At 41.6% G+C, this 17,901-nt stretch overlaps 1 protein-coding gene across 12 annotated transcripts in view; it reads left to right on the top strand.

The window, feature by feature from the left end:
• Positions 1–17,901, top strand: part of CREB5 (cAMP responsive element binding protein 5) — a 463,299-nt gene that overhangs the window by 16,274 nt on the left and 429,124 nt on the right. For 7 of the 12 annotated variants that reach the window (XM_081534901.1, XM_081534898.1, XM_081534905.1 and 4 more), the window contains exons 2-4: positions 338–379; positions 7,850–7,897; positions 8,150–8,293. Coding sequence is in view for 6 of the 12 variants with exons in the window: in XM_081534905.1 (XP_081391031.1) it covers positions 8,254–8,293 (40 nt within the window). In the remaining 6 variants the exon portion in view is untranslated. Of the gene's footprint in view, positions 1–337; positions 380–7,081; positions 7,239–7,849; positions 7,898–8,149; positions 8,294–12,039; positions 12,150–17,901 lie in introns of those variants that run through there. The other 5 variants (XM_081534902.1, XM_081534900.1, XM_081534891.1 and 2 more) reach the window with 4 other exon arrangements.

The raw sequence follows: 17,901 nt of genomic DNA, 5'->3' as shown, positions 1-17,901 counted from the left end.
ATTTTTGCACCTGTTGGGGATGTTTATATAAAATATATAACTAGATAGTATAGTGTATGTATCTAATCCTATAATATATACTAATCCATATCAGTATCATTTAAAAATGGCAAGTTGAACATATTTTTTCATAAACTAGTAATATAATCTCTTGATGTCATAAATATGAAAGTAACATGTTATTTCTACACGCATGATGTCAGGAAGATATTATTTAAGCATTTAATGGGATCAGAGTCTTAGTGTACAAAAAATATACTTGTTTATATAGGTTTCCTATTTCTGTTCTACTTAGTTCAATCATTTTAACTGCAATTTCTTTTTATTTTTAAAACAGGACCGTAGTAACTCTCGGATGCTATTGATCCTTTTTATTTTGGTAAGCTGAAGAATACCAGGTAACATTGTAAGAATGAAGCCACACTTCTGTATTCTTCTGTTTTGTCCCTGTATTGGTCTATACCTGTCTCCTTTTTCTTTCTCCCCTTCTTTATATTCTTGATTATTTACCTTTATTCATTTCACTGGGCTGTGAGTACAAAAAGAGGAAAAAATCTGGGTCTTATTTTATGAGGACAAATTACCTTATATTTTAAATGCCACAAGTGTGTGTGTGTGTGTGTGTGTGTGTGTGTGTGTGTGTGTGTGTAACGAATTTTCTTGTTTGGGAGACTGCCTTGGATCAGAAGGTTACATAATATATGGAACATGGTTTCCTAAAAATAACTTATTCTTAAACAGTAATGTAATAAATTGAAAATATAGAGAAAAATCTAAAATGTGGATTGGAAAAAAGTCTGTAGCTTTGATTTAGGTCCCATATGTGTTGATGTGTGACATCCATCAATGGGTAAACAGTACCTGGTGGTTGATTTACAGAGTGGGATTCCTCTCCAAAAAGGCACCCATTTACCCCTTGACAATACTCTGAGTGATGGATGTTGTATTCCAGATGGATCTATTTGGAGAAGCAAAATTTAGCATAGGGTGGGACCAATATAATGAGATGGGGGAAGACATAAGGACTGCATCTGTCTGGACCTCTTGGGTTGGAGCCAGCCTCTGGAGGATCCATCAGCTCCTTCTTCTTCCAGTTTGTGAGATATTGAGGATCTGCACCAAGGAGACCCATACCTGCCACAGCTGCCCCTTTTGCCCATTTATTTGGATTAGTGAATTAGGGTACAAATGGTTCCTCTTTTTTTTTTTTTTTTTAAGTTCATTCATCAGCCTCACACAAGACCCTGGTCTTCATGTTTAGCAATTAGAATGACCAAGGGTGGGTTCAGTAATGGTAAGTCAGCAATGCTAAAGCTCGACTCATGCCCTCACAATCCCATCTTTGCCACAAAGCCTCCCATTATTCTGGAAAGGGTCTATGTCTGCTATTCCTTTACCACACGAGACCTTACTTAGAACAAGAAAACACTAAAATCTGGGTTTGATTCAAAATGGTAGAACCAGTTAAAGCAGTTAGACTCTGGTATATAAGCCTTGGACTTTAACCTCAGGTTTCATGAATTGAAATTCCAGTTCCAGGGGAAGAGGAAATGAGGAGTTATTGCCTAGTATCCATTGAGTTTCCATTTAGGATGGTGAAAAAGTTCTGAAAATAGATAAACAGTGGTGATCATTACAAAGTGTGAATGTACTTAGTGACATCAAATTGTATACTTAAAAATTACTAAAAAGGTAATTTATTTTATGTTCTATATATTTACCACAATAAATGTTGGCAAGGATGTGGAGAAAAGGGAATCCTCCTACACTGTTAGTGGAAATGTAAATTGGTGCAGCCACTATGGAAAACAGAATGGAGATTTCTCAAAGAACTGAAAACAGAACTACCATATGATCCAGCAATTCCACTCTTGAGTATTTATTCAACCCACCTCCAAAACCAGAAACACTAATTTGAAAAGGTACATGACCCCAAAATTCATAGCAGCATTGTCTACACTTGTCAAGATATGGAAACAACGTACATGTCCATCAGCAAATAAATGGATAAACAAGATTATATATTTATACACATACATACAGAGGACTATTACTCAGCCATAAAAATGAAAATTTTCCATTTTCCAGGACATGGGTGGACTTTGAGGGTATTATACTAAGTGAAATACATCAGACAGGGACAGACAAATACCATATGTTATCACATATATGTGGAATATAAAAAATAAACTATTGAATATAAAAAAACAGAAACAGACTTACAGATATAGAAAACAAACTAGTGGTTACTAGTGGGGAGACCGGAGCAGGGAGAGGCGAGACAAAGGTAGGGGATTAAAAGGTACAAACTACTAGGTTTAAAATAAAGAAGCTACAAGGATATATAGTACAACATAGGAAATAGAACCAATATTTTATAATAACTATAAATGGAATATAACCTTCACAAATTGTGAATCTGTTTTGTACACCTGAACCATATAATATTACACATCAACTATGTAACAATTAAAAAAATGAAAAAATGAATCCCAGTTTCACCTCTTGTCAGACATTTAGGCAAGTTGCTGTACCTCTATATAATCCAGTTTCCTCCAGAATGGAAGAGGAAGATAAAAATGATACTAGCTGGGTTATCTTAAATGAATGAGATATGTGAGAAAGACTTACACTAATTCCTAACAATCAAAGTTAGCTGTTGTTTGATGATTTACGAGTGTGAATTCCGTTGTCAAAATGTCTTGCATTTGGACTCTCTGTAGAAACCACCAATTTCAATTTTTCTTATAAGACAGACTAACATCTGTTTGAGATCTCAGGTAAGACTTGACTCTTAAAAGATGCCCCTGCTGATAAAAATGTGGGGACAGGGTACACTCTTGCTTCTTGTAGGCTGGACACTAATTGGTGCTACCATTCTGAAGGGCTATCAAGCAATATGTAACAACATTTAAAATAGGCATAACCTGTGGTCCTGCAATACCATTTCTATGAAAATTAGTCACAATATGTATGTACAAGTAACAGATATTCACTGTAGCACTGTTTATAATAGCAGCAAATTGGAAATTACACGGATATCCATTCATAGTGAATGGATTAACTAAACCTAAACAATAAAATCTTACATAACCATGAAAAAGGATGATGCCATATTGTAATATTCCTGGACAGATGTCACATAAATTGTAAAATTTAAAACTAAATTGTAGGAAAAGGCAGTTTGAGAACAGAATATGTAGTTTGACCACATTCATGCAATTTATGTTTACATGTATAGTACAATTTCTAGAAGCATATTCATCCAAGTTTTACAGTAGTTATCTCCAGATGGAATTGTAGGGAGAAATTTACTTTCTATTTTAAACACTTTTGTGTTACCTGAGGTTTTTACAAGCATGAATTACTTTTCTAACCTGCAGAAACAATAAAAATGTTTCCATTAAAAAAGAAATGAAAGAGAGACCATAAGGGATATGCTTGGATCACCCATGATAGCCAGGATCTTGCTAGGTCAGGGTCTTTTGTTCTTCATTAAACAGGTCTACTGCTTCCTGAACACAGGATTCAGCCTCTGAAAGGATTCAGCTTCCACAAAGTGATCACTGAGAGACACATCAGCTTTCAACCTTTTGCATATATGTGTGGGGGGGGAAGGGGGGGTGGGTTGCTCAACAAAACAAAATAATGTTATGCAAGAGAGTGAAAGGAGAGATGGAATATCTTGAAATAAAAGCCACTGCAGCAGGATGCAATGGACAATGGGGATTCTGGAGTTAGAACTAGGTTCAAAACCCAGCTGCCTTACTTATTAGCTGTGTGACCTTGGTCAAATTACTTAGCCTCTCTGAGTTTTAATATACCCATCAATAAAATAGGAGTAAACAACATCTTCCACCCAGAGTTGTCAGGGTTCAGTGAGATAAAATATATAACTTTAACCACAGTTAGTGCTCACAAATAATCCTCTTCTTTCCTCCCCCTCAGACTTTAGCATTGCACTGAACAGACAAAGCAGTCTTGAAAATAGATGGTTTTTCTAAACAGCACAGTGTTCCAGTGTACTGCTTGTACTGCATTCTCTTTAAGTGTCAAGTTAGGGCACTGTTGCGAAAGCTATAGACGGAATATTTTAAAACTAGCATGAGGAAGGGGGATGGGGAAGTTTTATATTTTCTGACTCAGTCAGTGGGCAATTTTCATGATTCAAATGAGGTTGAAAATAGCTTTCCAGGTCTTAAATATTCTGTATCATGTAAGAATGAGGAGGAATCACTGATCAATTAGGTTTAAAAGCTACTGAAATTCTCTAGAATCATTTAAATAAGTTACTTATAAATAAATGCCCCTGAAGAGATGAGAGTAACCTTCCACATCAGCAGTACATGAGTTAAACATGTGGTTAACGATAATATAAAAAGAGGTGGTATGTGAAATGTCAGTTCATGTGAGGCGACACTCAATATTAATTTATGTGATATCAATACTGTTTTAGTCTAAATGAACCTTCCCCATATAAAACACTCCTAATTATTGTAAAACCGTTACTTTCCACTTACCATTGATCTTAAGGAAATGACTAAAACTTTTCCAGTGTGCTGATGCAGCACTATTATTCTGGGTCATTATTCAGAGCAGGTGTCAATCTCTTTCACTTAATCTCAATGCAGGGGAAAAAAAGAGTAGTTTTTCATTTAATCAGGTCTCTCTTTTAAAAGATAAAAGAGGAACACATTATGATAAGTGTAACTTTCATAGGGATGTTAACACTCTAATGATACTCTTTGGGACAAGTGAACACTTTTGATTTTCATCCCAGTTCAAGAAAAAAACATTAAATTTTATAATATGGGGAATACAGTAATTCCCTAAAGGAATAGGTCAAGGCAATTAGTAACTGATACTCTTCCAGATGAAGTCGTCCAAGCTTGAACCAAGTGACCAACTGTCCTTTGTTAAACAACATTTCCGAGTTGACACACACCCCCACCTCCAATGCAAGAGTATGGTGTCTTTTGAGCTACACCTTTTAGGATTTTAAGAAATGATTGCAGCAAATCTAAACCACACAAGAGTTAATAATTACACAACTGGTGGTTTAAGAAGGCATTTGTTTGTTAAGGAAGGGAGAATTATGATGGTTTCAACCAGAACATCAGCCTGTGTAAAACTGCTCTGTTGCCCACAAACTCAAGGCAGATTTGTTCATCTAACTATCCTTCAAATACGAGTGGCTTATCTGAAGGCCATTAACTTGAGGACAAATGGGATTGATTCTTCCATTCTAATCCATAGAACTTCAGGATTAGAGCTTACATGCAATTTTATGTAATGAACATTTGCTGAGCATATTCTAAATGACATACCTAGTTGCTAAGCACTTGACGTGGATCATTTTATGAAATTCTTCACCAAATCTTATTAGGGCATAAGGGTTTCTAACATTTTTCCAGTAATTATTATGTGCCAGGCATTGTTTTATGCACTTTATGTATATTAAGTCATTGAATCCTTGCAATATCCTGGGAGATAGATGCTAACATTAGCTCCACTTTACAGACGAAGGATCTGAAGTTTGCTAAGTTGCTAAGTTTAGAGAGGTTAAAAAACAGCCAGTGCCACACACTAAGTAACAGAAGTCTGTTAGACTCCTGATCTGCTTGTCCTTATTCTGCACATGGGGAGCATGGGTCTGGGGGCACAGCAGATTGCTTCCATCATTTATCTGTAGGTAGGGTTGGTTATAGGGCTTCCCAGGTGGTGCTAGTGGTAAAGAACCCACCTGCCAATGCAGGAGACGTAAGAGATGTGAGTTCGATCCCTGGGTTGGGAAGATCCCCTGGCGGAGGGCATGGCAAACCACTCCAATATTCTTGCCTGGAGAATCCCCATGGAAAGAGGAGACTGGCAGGCTGTGGTCCACAGGGTTGGAGAGAGTCAGACATGACTTAAGCTACTTAGAGCACTTGCAGGGCTGGCTACATAATTCTTGGACCCAGCCTAACTGAGAATGCAGGGCCCCTTGTTCAAAAGACTGGGGGAAAATGTCATTAAAGATATTAAATAGAAAGGTTTTCCTCTCTCCCATAGTCAGTCTCTCCACTTGTCATGGTGTTTTTAATCTGCTATTTAATTTCATTCAAAGTAACAAAAAATTAAAACATTAAATTATTAACACTCATTTTACCATTTATATTGTACAATGCCAGTTTTGAATGTAAATATGTTCACTTGTATATGGAATCACCAAATTCACACAATTCCTATGTGTATATGAATTTTGTTCTTAACTGCATGCATAGTGGAAATGCTGCATAAAATGAACTCAACTGTATTTCACTTCTTGGAAGTGTACACATCCTACAAATATTCTGCCTTCTGTTTACTTATAAGGAAAGACTGAAGAGAAGAGAAGTAAGGGCGGCTCTATCTTTCCCTTTCTATCTATGTCATCATTTTCAGTTATACTGAGATTAGTCGCTCAACGCAGAGACTAACAGAAGTTAAGACAGTCTTCCTAAGTCTCTTGGGGTGTCTTAGAGAGCGTTTGGGCTTCCCAGGTGGCATGAGTGATAAAGAACCCACCTGCCAGTGCAGAAGATGTAAGAAGGGTTCGATCCCTTGGTCAGGAAGATTCCCTGGAGGAGGGCATGGCAACCCACTCCAGTATTCTTGCCTGGAGAATCCCACGGACAGAGGAGCCTGAAGGGCTATATATAGTCCATAGGGTCACAGAGAGTCGGACACAACTGAAGTGACTTAGCACAGCACAAAGCACCTTTGCCTTTTTTCTGAGTTCCAAGAAAGTTCCAGGTTGAAAGGAAAGCATGCCCTCTCAGGGCCGACAGTGTCCACTTCACCCCCATTCCACCTACAGCAAAGGAAAAAGGCTTACCTCCTGGTTACTTAATGTCTCACTCACTCCCATGCACCACAGGTCCACCAGAATTTTGTGCATAAGCAGTGCTCCATGCAAATGAAGTGGGAGGGAACAGTGGACACCTGACAGCCCAAGAGCCTGTTTTCTGGTGCATGCTCTGTAGTCCAGGGGTCTTCCCGGAGGTGCTTGTACTAGCGCTAAAGTGATCTGGGTCCCTCATTTCTCTTGGCCTTGACCCAGCTGCATGTTCTTTGGCAAGCTGCTCACTGCTCCAAGATTTGACCTATTCATTGCAAATGAGGATGGGTTCAACAACCTCATAGGATTATTGTGAGGAGCAACTGAAAGAACACACATGAAGCTCTGAGCATAAGCCTTGGCAAAGAGGAAATGCTTGGTAAGTGTTAGCCAGTGGTTCTGTGGTTGTTTCTGTCTTTGGATGAATTTTCCAGTTCCATTTATTTGAACATCTTTATCCCTTCAAATAAGATAGTGAAGATTCATCTTAAAAGAGATGGAAACTTCCCAGTGGTCTCATAGCAAGGTGTTTAACCACAAAGCCAGCCACAATCTTCCTATTACCAGTGTTAACACTGTTAAGAAAAGCCTTGAACACCATTCCATGTTCGATGCATGTGACAAGGGCTCAGGGCCGGGGCAATGGGATGATCCAGAAGGATGGGATGGGGAGGGAGGTGGGTGGGGGGTCCAGGAAGGGGAACACATGTAAACCCATGGCTGATTCATGTCAATGTATGGCAAAAACTATTACAATATTGTAAAGTAATTAGCCCCCAACTAAAATAAATAAATTTATAAAAAAAATAAAAAAATAAAAAAAAAGAAAAGCCTTGAATGCAGAAAGAAATGGTAAAACTCCCTCTGAGTGGTATATGTGGAAGGGACAAGTGGAATCCTTCTCTAGGATTATGGGAAGCAGCTAGAGGATTGATTTTAAGCAAGAGACTGTTTTTTTTTTTTTTTTTTTTAATTTTTAAATTTTTTTAGTGTTGCAGGCTGCAGACTCTTCCTGTTCCATCCCTGGCGTCCTCCCAGGTAACTGCCCATCTATGAATTCATTAGACAAGAATCACTCGAAGTGGGGTCTCCAGACACTTGCATCAGAATCACAAATGCAGAATCCTGGGCCCAATGCCAGATCCTTGAACAGAAATCCCCCAGGGATGCCTGACCCAAGAAACTGTCTTTAACAAGTTACCTAAGTGCTGCTTATGCCATTAAGTTTGAGAACTTCTATGGGAGTCTAGGAGAGAGCTGAAAAGGAAACACTTATTTTTTCCTCCTCAGTACTGGGCAGATCTATCAGCCTGTGTTGAATGTTGGAGAAATGACTGAATCCAAAAAATCGAAAGCATGCGCAAAAGGGCTTCTTACCTCTGAGGACCCTCGGGATGATTCTACTCTGGCCTCATATTCAGTGTACAAGTACTGGTAAGGCTGTAAGTTTGTTAAGAATTTAAAATTCTTCCCTAGGGGTTAGTAAATACCCACTGCTCTGACCTCTGTGCCACCCCCACTGACCCAGCTGCCCAGGCCTCATTCTTGAGCTGCCCTGTGATCCAGCAACTAAAGGGTTAACCTCTGGTCTAACAGGCATCTCATCTATTCTCATTGGTCAGTGTAGGTGCCGAGCCAGCTTTTCATAGGTTCAGTGAATGTGGGGATATGGTGCCTTATGGGCAGAACTGTGCCCTGCCTGTGCCCCTACCCTTGGAGGTTGTGGGGGAGGACCCTGGGTGGGTATAGTACCTCAGCTAATTTACCTTGACTCTAGTGTAAGGGTCCTTGTCTCCACATACCTCCCAGGCCATAATGGGTAGAGTCCTAGTGGGTGAAGTGGCATTCTTGGAGGTGGTGCTGGCACCCCAGCAAGCGATTGCCACAGGTTATGGCTGTCACCAGTGGAGGTACCCCTAGAGATGCTCTTGCATGGTTGCTTCTGGGAACTGCAGCCTCCATGGGACTTTGGCTCTGAGAGATCCTGAAAGAGACAGGGTGGGCACAAGACATGTAGAAATTTGAGTCCATAAACACAAGGGCTCTGTTGGCATGCTTTGACACAGGAGAGCCTGCTTGGTATAGATGGTGGATGCAGGGGTTAGTGTGGAGCTGGGAAAAGTATGGAGAAACAGGGTATCCTTTCATTTGTTTGGTTAAGTTTGCCAAAATCACGGAATATCTTCCTGTCATGGCATTAGTGGCATTATTTTCACTGATAAAAATGAGGGCGAATATTTATGTAGCATTTGTCTTGTGCCAAACACAATTCTTAACTCATTTGAGTTACTGTAATTATCACCACCAGTCCTATTACCTGGATGAGGAAACTTAGACCCAAAGATTAAAGTTCAAGTAGCAGAGCCACAATCTGAACTCTGCCAGCCTGACATTAGAGTCCACACTTATAAATACTACCTCTCTTCTTCAGTTTACGTTAAAAATAATTGTGTGTGTGTGACTTACTTGGTCACAGAGATCTATAATATACAGAAAACTGTAATACAGTGGCTTAGATACCATGTTTTGTGAATGAAATTGCTATCAGTTCAGCAGAAGCAGAGATATGAGTCAGCACCATGAACAATATTGCTGATGTGGAGAAATTATTTGTCCATTGAAATTCCAATTAACCTAATGATTATTAAGTTATTGGAGAGAGCATTGGAAAAGTTCCACGTGTATTCCTATGTCAACCATGGCTTGGATGGGGGGAGGCATTGTTTACCTGGTAACAGCATATCAAACAAAAGATCAGCACCAATTTTTAAAGACAGACAACTGATGTGAATAGTATTAAAAACTGATGAAATACCTGCTTTAAACTCACATATATGCTTCTGGTTAGAGAATACTGTTTAGAGAATATAGGGTAGTAAATGTTTTAAATTTAGATGATGATTAATTACTTACAGGTTTTTAAATATTTTGGTTATCACCTCAGCTTTGCTTATTCAATTCTCCATTATGTACCTTTGATCCACACCTATTAGCTGGGAAAAGTGATGAGCTCTCAGACAGTACTGCTTTGTCAAGCTGCATCCCTTTCCTGCCTCAAGTTTGCTCCTGATCTGGCTCATGCTTTTTCTTTTGAGAGAGAAGGTAGATACCTGCTTTACTGGTAAAGGATGTGCTGATAATTGAGTGGGAATGTGGGCAAGGTGGCTGTTGCTTCCTTCTGTCAACCCAAGTAACTGAGCTGTTATATTTAAAGTTTTATTGGTTAAGATTCAAGTTAGGACTGGAGCCCTTCTTTTGCAATTCCTTTAGGGCCACATGTGGAAGACAGCAAATAGGAAACTCAGTGATGAGTTCTGAATAAGGCTGTGAGAAACAAAGTCAGCAGTCCCTGTGGTCTCAAGAAACACTAAAGGGAAGAGAGTTAAACACTTAAAACCAGAAAGGAAACACAAAGCTCTTCCATTTAGTGTATCAAAACCAGTTCAGAAGTGTGTGACAATCCAGGCAAAGCATTACAATTTCTAGCCAGTCCAGTCACGATTCTCTGGCAAACTGCAGTCATGGTTGTGATGCATTGGGATGAGAGGTGCTATATAAATGTCAGATGTTACATAAATGTCAGGAATGATTATTGTTTGTTGTGTGTGTGTGTTAGTTACTCAGTTGTGTCTGACTCTTTGCGACCCCGTGGACTATAGCTCTCCAGACTCTTTCATTCATGGGATTTTCCAGGCAAGAATACTGGAGTGGGTTGCCATTTCCTTCTCCAGGAGATCTTCCCAATCCAGGGATCGAACCTGGGTCTCCCACACTGCAGGCAAACTCTTTACCTCTGAGCCACCAGGGAAGCTCAATTGTTTGTTAATGGAGGCTAAATTGTTCCTAAGCAAAGCTCCAATCCTTAGCAAAGGTTCTAACCACTAATAACCCGTGAGAAGGGAAAACAGCCTTGGTTCTAGAAAAGAGCCCAGTTGGGATCTGAAGTTTGAAAACAGGCATTGGGGTGGTGCCAGTGCCACCACTTACTCAAGCAGCTTCAGGCCAGCTCCCTAACCTGGAGTTTGCCTTAGCTCACCTGTAAAATGGGGATAACGATAACACTTGCCTTCCTTGTGCTAGTTGCTGTGAGAATCAAGGGAGTTCCACGTGGGTGTGAAGGCTTTGTACAATGTGAGCTGCTGCACGGATGACAGTGGTGGTCTGGGATGGCTAGGATCAGCTGGAAATTACTCTATGCCTTCCCTTTGAGTCCGGCTCACTGAGAGAACATCTGAATGGAAGTCAAGCCGAGGATAGTGATGGTGAGGGTGTCTTGGCTGATGCTGAAAGCTCCAGGTTCCTTCTCTCACGGAGCTGTGGGGAAGACACTGCAGACCAGGGGCTCTTTCCCTACCTTTGGCTCCAGCTCTGCCACTTGTCAGCCGGGGAGCTTGAGTGAGTTACAGACGAGGCTCTGGAAGTGATCGCCAATGGCCCTTCCGGCTCTGACGCTGAGTCTAAATCAGGCTCATCACTTGGCTCTAGCCGTGATACACCTTTCCCTTCCAGGAGCAACTCTTTTTCCAGCTCTCAGACACGAGAAGCAGGGTCTTGGAAAGGGAGGGGGCAGTATATTCCACATGAGTGTGCACAATAAAGAAGTTATTCCCTTGGAAGTGAGCTGGAGAAGGGCGGGGGCGGGAGGTGAAAAGGGGTGTCCAGTGAGTGCTCTGAGGAGCCAGGATGCAGGGAACACTGTAATAAGGTCACGACTGTCGCAGCAAAACGGAGCTGGACATCTGCTGGTGGGGGAAGGGGGAGCGTCCCGCATTTCTGTTCGGAGAAAGTCTCTTTCTTGCACTCTTCGGCACCCCTCCCCACCTCGCCCCATCCCCACACCTTTTAAATGCTACCAGGCACTACTCACGGGAGAGCCCGTGTCCCTGCCTCCTCCGTGGTCCTGTCTGAAACCATGAGGACTGTTTCCAAGCTGACTCACACCACTAATGTCAGGGAGCCGTGTCACACGGCGCTGGGCTCTGCAAGCTGTTGCTTGCGCGGTCGCCGCTGCCGCCGCCGCTTCCCCGCGGGTGCACCAGGGTCCGCTCGTGGGGCGGGGGCGGGGCGGGGCCGGGGCGGAGCCCGCCCCCTCGGCGCGACGGCCCCGCCCCTCCCTCCCTCCCTCCCTCCCTCCCCCACGGACCGCAATGATTTAGAAGTTCAGGAATCCCACGTGACGTCACCGGGGGGGTGATGTAATGCACTCTAAATAGAATGTATTGTAATCTTTGCTCAGTCCAACGTGGTCCCTTCACCCGGGCTCCGCTCTTGCCTTCTCCACACTTGTTTGGTAAGTTCCTAAAAATACGGCTAGGCCACTTCTGGGGCTTTTGCATTTAGTCACTTTTGTTGCACTTGCCGCGGGAGCCGTCTCGGGAGCGTACTTGTTTGCAGGGGTTGGTTCTCGGCAGCAGCCGCGAGGTTACTTGGTCCAGTAGGCAGGTCGCAGGGCAAGGAGTAGGGAAGATGCGATGCATTTTCTTTTCGGAGGATGATCTGTGTTTGTAAACACTTTGACGGACCAGAGGGAAGTCAGGCCCCAAGTACTGGTGGACTGTGGAATCGGCCGTGTCCTGAGGCTAACCCAGAGACCCCACGCCGTGTCCGTTCCGGAGCGCGTCTTGGTGGCCGCCGCGCCGTGCGACTGGAGGGATGCTAACGTGGAGCGAGCGCCGTGTCCGCCCCGGCGTGCGTGCGTGTGTCGGAGCGCGCGTGTGTTTCCCTGACACGGGGAACAGTTATGAATCGGGGGTGTGTGTTTGCCTCCAGAGACCTGGCAAGGTGCGGAACTCTCCAGAAGTGCGGTCAAGCAGCGGCAGAGGCGGCAGCAGCGGAGACGGCGAGACAGGAACCTCCCCCCGCGTCCCCAACTTCCCGGTGATGCGGCGGAACCCCCGGAGAAAGTTTGCAAACTTCCAGCGGGCGCGGCAAGGACGCCGGGTCACCTAGGGGGCGGACGGGCGGGCGCTCTGGGGGCTAGCTCCCTCCCGGGCCCCAATCCTGCTGCTGCCACCTCTTGCAGGGCTGCCCACCTCAGGTGGTGGGCACGCGCGCCAGGGAATGAGGGGGCATCGCCCTCGGAGGGCACTTGGCTTTTACTGCAGGCGTGGAAGGCTCGACAGTGGCGAGGCTCTCCTCGTCTTCACTCCTGCAGCCGCCTCTTGCCTCCGTCCGGTTCTCGCTGGCATCATTACCTCTTCCCCGCGGCTGCTCCAAATGACAGCTCCCGCCTTCTACGCGGCTGCAGTTCTCAGGACACGGCGGCGGAGCCTTCCTCTCCACCAGATTCTCCACGGAATAGCTCAGAACTTTTCACGACGTTCTTAGAGGGGCAAGACTCACGAAGGAACCAAGGAGATGTTTTCTCCCGGCGGCTGCATCCCACTTTTCCTTTGCCATAGATTTATTTCGGGGGTGGGGAGTGAGTATCTAGTAGATCAAGATCTTGTCCACCCCAACTTTTCCTGAACAAGTGCCGCCCCCACTTGAGGCTTGTTCAAGGCCGGGAACTGAAGTGGGCTACTTGTATATTTCGTTGTCAGAGTCTACAGAGTGTTTGATTTTTATTTTTCCCTCCTTCTCTGACATGTGTCAAGGAATAAAGGCTGGATACAGGTCCATTACGTCATTCTGCAGACCAATAAGTGTTTGATTAACAGCTTCAGATACTCAAGGGTTGGGGGCCTTAGAAGTGCTGACAAGGCAAGGCTTTCCATCCCCAACCCCCAACATACTCGAACAATCGCCGATTCCCTGGGCATCCTTATTGCCCTCTCCTCCCGGATCCCTCCTTCTCCACCCGCTCTACCGCCCACACCGTTATCACTCTGGCCCCGCCTCCGCCTTTGACTGCTTTCCCTGGGGCTATCACAGTCCCTGAAGTGTGGATGAGAGCTTCTGGTGGCTGACGGAGCGCAGTACCTGATGGACGCACACACAATCTGCTCTTTTCTATTATTTAAGAAAGGCACCAGTGAACTCTCTTATCCAGGGCAAACTGCTCAACTCTGATAGAAAAGGCGTCTCAGGAAATGTTCAGAGACACTGTGATAGTACTGTGTCCCTGTGGTGACTTAGGAAAACAACACACTCACTGCAAGCAAAGTACTTAATTTTACACAGCGCCTTCCTCAGACAGACCGGTTATCCGAAGAGGGATGGCGGAGGATGCTGACTAAATCAAAATTAGCTGGAAGGCTCGAGATTAAACGTTTCATTTCCAAAGTGAGGGAATGTAAGTCGTTGAACTCAAAATATCTTACAATAAAGTGGTGCGTGTGTTCCTTTTTTTCTCTTAACATTAACTTTCTTTATTTAAATAGTAAGTTAAATACGTAAGTCATTGAATTGAGTCAGAATCCCCATATCTGGCAGTTGAATAAAAATACTGTATATGACACGTTTAAGGGATAAAAGTAAAAAGAACTCCGGGTGTGGGGGGAGGGGGGCTGCCGTGTGCAGCAGAAATTAAATAAAAGATTACTTAACAGGCTTTTGAATAGAGGGGGTGCAGAAGAGCTGAGTGCTCTCTGATTTGAAGCTGGTGAAAGCTAAATAAAGGAAAATTTATATTCTGAGTATGTGGGAATTTCTTGAAGAACACATGTTTTGTTATAATCAGATCTACTTTCTTCAGAGTGAAAGCCATGCTGTAGAGTAGGCATTTGTGAAACTCATGTCTGGGGTCTAATTGACATCATTCCCCAAGTTTGTGGCAGTATTTATTATTTATTCACATCTAGAGATGAAACAGTATGACCCCCCACACAATACATGTGCATCTGAAATGTTAAAACTTCTTGTTTGTGATGCATACATAGACCGAAAGGGGAAAATGGCCCGGGTCACCAGCACTGGAGAGTGTGATTAATGATCAGTGATTTAGTGATCAGTGATTAGTGGTTTTATTCAAACTGTTACCTCTGACCAGAAGCACACATCAGAGGATTAACAGGCTCTTTAGATAAATGCTCATTAGTGGAAGGGGAAAAGCACAGATAATAGGCATGCACCCAGGGACAACTTTCGAAGAAAATCATTCCCCGTCTTCAGAATAATAAGCTCTATTAACAGAAAGCCCTTTTAATTTAAAACTTGCTTTTATCTTGTAAATCAAAGTTAGATGTAAAAGTTTGTAGTGCCATTATAACCTAAATTTTCCCATATCCACTAGATGTGGATTATCTCGGTAGCGATATTTTTTTTATTTAAATAAACAATTGGACCTTTAGAGCAGCTGAGCCCTGACAAGTCCTTAAGTCCCAGAGTTTGAAGGTGTCCCCCCTTTTAGAATGGAGAGTGCAGCTTGCTAACTAGATGGCGCAGTGTTATTTAGTGTTCTGTGCTGTGTCGTGCAGGAGTCTAAAGGAGCAAGTAGCTGCTTGCGACGTGTTCTTCAACACTTACAACAAAGTTGATTCTGTGTAGGGTTGGAGGCTAGACAGTTCTACAAGTTTTTAGTCACATTTTCCATGTCAGTTAAATCTGGGGAGTTCAAGGCTACTGGAAAAATTAGTCTCATTACTAAAAGAAACTTAGAACCAGAAAGGAGAGGAGGTACGGGAATCCAGGAGGTACCTGTGGATTGCAGAACTGACTGTAAAATACCAGACCTGTTCTTTTTTTTTTTCTTTTTTTTCTTTTACTAAGAGCTGGTTTCTCAGTGTTGTGGTCTGAACTACTGAGGCAAATATTTAAAGCTTTATTTTCTTCCTAATCTTGCTGGTGAAAAAGAATTTACTAGAAAGAAAGGAAGGAAAAACTTGATTTGGTGGCTGCAGGAAGCAACACGTTGTTGATTTTATTCTACAGATAATGGTAAGATGATGTTTATTATGCTTATTAAGCAGAAAGGGAACTTTGTAGTTGGTTCCAGGAGAACCATCTTGTATTTTCATAGATGAGATTCATAAGTGGAATTCTTATTTTACACTGACTTTTAATGTTGCTGCAGTAGTTTCCTGAGACTTGATAACATTTGATTGGAAGGTTTTGTGTGTGTTTGTGTGTGTGAATAAGACCACTATTTCCTGGGTAAAATAATGTTCGTTTGCATGGGAACTGCAGTAGGGAAGCTACGAAACATGTGAAATGATATGCCAGGTAAGAATTCTCTTTTCCCCCAAGCTTTCATGAATCACTTCAGTAGCTACTTAAGTGTTAATTAAAAAAGAAACCTAAAAATTAAAATAAAACAAAAAACCATCCTAGATGAGTATTCCCTGAAGAAGGATGCTGTTGATGGAATATCAGCTATTACTTTAGTTATAAAACTTAAAAAGAAAGCAATTAAAGAATTCCTTTCTTTATTGTGCTTCCCTATAAGTTTTCTCATTTTCCTTTGCTTGTAGCATGTTATATAAATGTTATATTTAAATCCTGTCTGATTCATAGTGATTTTTATTTTTCAACTTTACTCATACTAAACATGTTTACTCAGTTGATCATATCTTGAAGCCAACTGGTTTTGAGTATAAATGGCTGATACCCCCATATTGCCTGTCAATGAAAAGTCAGTTGTGACCTTATATAGTTTATATATGAGCAGATAGTTAATTAGGACATTCCCACAAAAAAATAGAAACAGTGCTTTTATTTTTATATTTTCTGGTGTCGCAGCTTTTATTTGAACAAGAGGTTCAGTGAATGGCAGCTTGTTAGAGAGATTTTTCTTGTATAGCTTTTCAGTTACAGTAAGTTGAAGATTTTGATTACAGTTATTTGTCAGTTTCCCACACCTATGGATTCAAAACCAATCAATCATGGGCTTTCCATGGCTGTTCGTACTAATGTCAGGTTCCTGGTCTCCTGATTTCTTACTATAATTTGCTTTTTTTGGTGATGATGCATCACTGCTCTATAGTATTTCCTTTAGCTTTCCTTTACTTTTTATTAAGCTGAAAATTATTTTGTGGGGGTGTAATGTTTGCTGGATCACCAAGATGTGAACTTTGTGTCTGTAGTTGGTTTTCTTCTGGTTATGCTATTAGAATAAATTGGGGATTTGAGTAGACTTATTATTTTTGTCATCTTTTTTCCCCCTTCTTCTTCTTCACTTCAAAGCAGTGCTGTTAGCCACAAAATTAATGTGATCATGGCTGGTGTTTCCCATCTATATGCTTGTTTTGCTTCTTACAAATTGGATTTCCACAGCAATTTAAGATCTTTTTTTAGAGGCAGCTTTCTTGGATGAAGATGGAACAATGATCTCAGTCAATTCATTATCTTGTCCAGTTTGACTACCAGCTGTATTATGGGAATCAACCCATGCTTTTATAAATTAGTGTTTAAAAATTTAAATCTAAGACTATTTCTCTGAATCCTATTCAAGAAAATTATACAGTCGAGATAAGGTAATAAACTTGGAGAGGGGGGCATTGGCCCCACATATTTAAATGTGAGAAAGAAGCACTTTCAGATATGCTAAGCAGACTTAAAGAACCTTTTTGTATTGCTATTTGTAAACTATATAAGCTATCTACTTTATAGCATCACTTTAAATAGAAACGCTGGCACTTTAAAAATGACATCATGTTTAATGTTTTCAATAAAGGGTTCTTACATTTTGTAATTAGGAAAAAAAATGGACAATTAGTGCTTTTTGAGGATCCATTAGTATTCCATTGTTGGGAATTGCAAATCATGGATTTAATGTAAGAAAAGAGAAGAGAGAGAAGGCTTTTACAAGTTTCCAGGTAATACTGATAATACTATTACAGAAACAAAAGTAAAAATTTTGAAACTCTTATTGAGATTCTCGGACCTTCAAAATAAAACTTTAAAAGTTTAGGATAAATTCCTGAATGTATAATATGTTACAGTGACATTTCCATATTTCTTATCTCCAAGCTCACTCTGTTACCCATTTAGGTTTTCTGAGAAATAGATCAGAATCAACTTGAATGCTTTAAAAATACATATTTTAGCTGCTTCCTTCTACTTCCTCAAGGTTCACATTTGTAATCTCTACCCTAAAATTAACAAGGATTGAAAACTGCCATGTTGGCATTTGGCTTCCCACTCCAGTATTCTTGCCTGGAGAA

Source organism: Giraffa tippelskirchi, chromosome 10 (assembly GCF_054371585.1).
Source record: "Giraffa tippelskirchi isolate mGirTip1 chromosome 10, T2T-mGirTip1v1.2.pri, whole genome shotgun sequence".
NCBI lineage: Eukaryota > Metazoa > Chordata > Mammalia > Artiodactyla > Giraffidae > Giraffa > Giraffa tippelskirchi.
This window is presented reverse-complemented; position numbering and strand designations above follow the sequence as displayed.